The 2387-nt window shown below is 42.7% G+C and overlaps 1 protein-coding gene across 1 annotated transcript; it reads right to left on the reverse strand.

Moving 5' to 3' along the window:
- LOC100656754 (olfactory receptor 52H1-like) lies at positions 1-942 on the reverse strand. Its single transcript, XM_003423145.3, has one exon. It carries the CDS (start codon positions 940-942, stop codon positions 1-3), a length of 942 nt encoding a protein of 313 aa, XP_003423193.1.
- Between the last annotated feature and the right edge of the window lie 1445 nt (positions 943-2387).

Raw genomic sequence — 2387 nt, forward strand, 5'->3', positions numbered from 1 at the left:
TTATTGCATCTTCTTCAAACAGAAGAAGAGAATAAATTTCTCCTGGATCTGCTTGGTTTTCACTCCATAAACTATAGGATTTAGAGCAGGCGGGATGGTGACATAGAGGTTGGCAAATAGGATGAGCACATGCCTAGGGACACTGTGCCCAAAGCGATGAGCAAGGATGGAGAAAAAGGCAGGCGTGTAAAACATGAGAATGACACACACATGGGACCCACAGGTGCTAAGGGCCTTTTGGCGGGCACCCTGGGATGAGAGATGGAAGACAGCACGGAGAATGAAGGTGTACGAAACAGCAATAAAGATCACATCTGAGACGACAGTCATTAGTGGTACAGCAAATCCATACCAAATGTTGATGGAGATGTCAGCAGAGGAAAGCCGAGCAACCCCTATATGCTCACAGTATATGTGTGGGATGATCCTTGTCCTACAGAAGGGCAACCATTTCAGCAGAAAAACAACTGGAAGGATGACAGAGAAGCTCCTCACAACAATGCTCATCACAAGCTTAATGATCACCTGTTGAGTCAAGATGGTGTTATATCTCAAGGGGAAGCAGATGGCCACATAGCGATCAAATGCCATAGCCAACAAGATGGCAGAGTCCACTACAAAGCTGAGGTGGAGGAAGAACATCTGAGTAAGACAACCAGAGAAGGTTATTTCCTGGGAGCCAAGCCAGAGGTTACTGAGCAGTTTGGGCACTGTGGCAGTGGATAAGATGAGGTCTGTGGTGGCCAGCATAGAGAGAAAGAAAAACATGGGCTCATGAAGGCTGTGCTCAACTGCAATGAGGTAGAGAAGACTGCAATTGCCCACAATAGCCACAAGGTAGATGATACAAAATGGAATTCCAATCCAGATGTGGATCTTCTCCAGGCCAGGTATGCCAACAAAGATAAAGGAACCTGGGTTGTAACAGCTCAAATTATGCATGGCCTCTTCAGTCTGGGATCTTCTGGGTCTTGAGCCCTGAGGAGAAACCAACTGTCAATATGCACTGTGAAAGCTAACAATTCCACTCTGGTGCTGAAGGTGGTTAGAAATTGAAACTGTCATGTTCAGAGTTCCTGAAACCCTGGTGAAGTAGTGGTTAAGTGCTACGGCTGCTAACCAAACGGTCAGCAGTTCAAATCCACCAGGTGCTCCTTGGAAACTCTATGGGGCAGTTCTACTCTGTTCTGTAGGGTCGCTATGAGTCGGAATCGACTCGACGGCACTGGGTTTTTTTTGTTCCTGTCCCCTTGATGAGCTGGTACCTATAGAACTGGCTAGCTATTGCTCCTTCTCTTTTCCATGGACCTCACTTCATTTCTTTACATGTTTACTAATCTAAACAATATGGCGTGGTTATTTTGGTAGGTTGAAATAGCCGAAGATCAACAATTTCATATGACTAAACCTAAATAAATAACTCTATTCCTTTCTCAAGAAAAAACATGAGGTATAAAGAGAAACAGAAAGAGAGAAGGAGAGAGGGACAGGAAGAAGAAGAGAGAGAGGTTGAGAATAATAAACATTTAGAATATCAAATGGGATAAAATATGTTTCAGACAATGGGTTTGATACAACAAACTGAAGACTTTGGGTAAAACTGGAGGAAAAAATAACAAATATCTGCCTTGAATATTATGCCCTTTTAAAAACTATATAGGATCAAATTGACAACAGCAACTCAAAAGATGAGACAGAAACCTTAGGGGTCAGTGAGTTTATGTTAATGGGGAGAAATGGAACAACTCAGAAAAGGAGGGTGAGAATGATTGCACAACTCAAAGAATGTAATCGATGTAACTGAATTGTACATGTAGAAACTGTTGACTCAGTGTATGTTTTGCTGTGCATATTCTTAACAACAACACCGAAATAAATATATATATTTAAAACCGGAGGAAAAAAAGAGATGAAAGTGGAAGGAAAAAGAAAGGGCAGATTCCAGTCATTGCCTAGTGCATGAGGTTTTGTTACATAAACCAAACCTGGTGCCGTTGAGTCGATTCCGACTCATAATAAGAACTGAAATGTGCTTCAGATTAGGATGTATGCTTACTGGTGTTTGGATATAAGAGAATGAATCTACCAGGAAACACACAGGGACAAGGAAGCAACATTCCCCCAACTCAGGGAGAGAGCAAAGGACTCAGGGGATGAAGTGCGACTTCAGGGGCAATGCCCTACACTTTGGAGGATCTCTGTTCCCTAAGGTTAGTAAGGGAGAGACAGCTCTACCCAGCAGTGAGTCGGCAGTGTCTCCATAACAGATATTAACCAGTGTGATATGGCCCAGGAAAAGACAAGCAGAAAAAATTGTCACATCCTGGAGATGAAATAAAGAATCATTAAGAAGTTTCTTGCCTCAGTGTTTTTATTTCAGTTCTGCC

This window comes from Loxodonta africana, chromosome 7 (assembly GCF_030014295.1).
Source record: "Loxodonta africana isolate mLoxAfr1 chromosome 7, mLoxAfr1.hap2, whole genome shotgun sequence".
Lineage (NCBI taxonomy): Eukaryota > Metazoa > Chordata > Mammalia > Proboscidea > Elephantidae > Loxodonta > Loxodonta africana.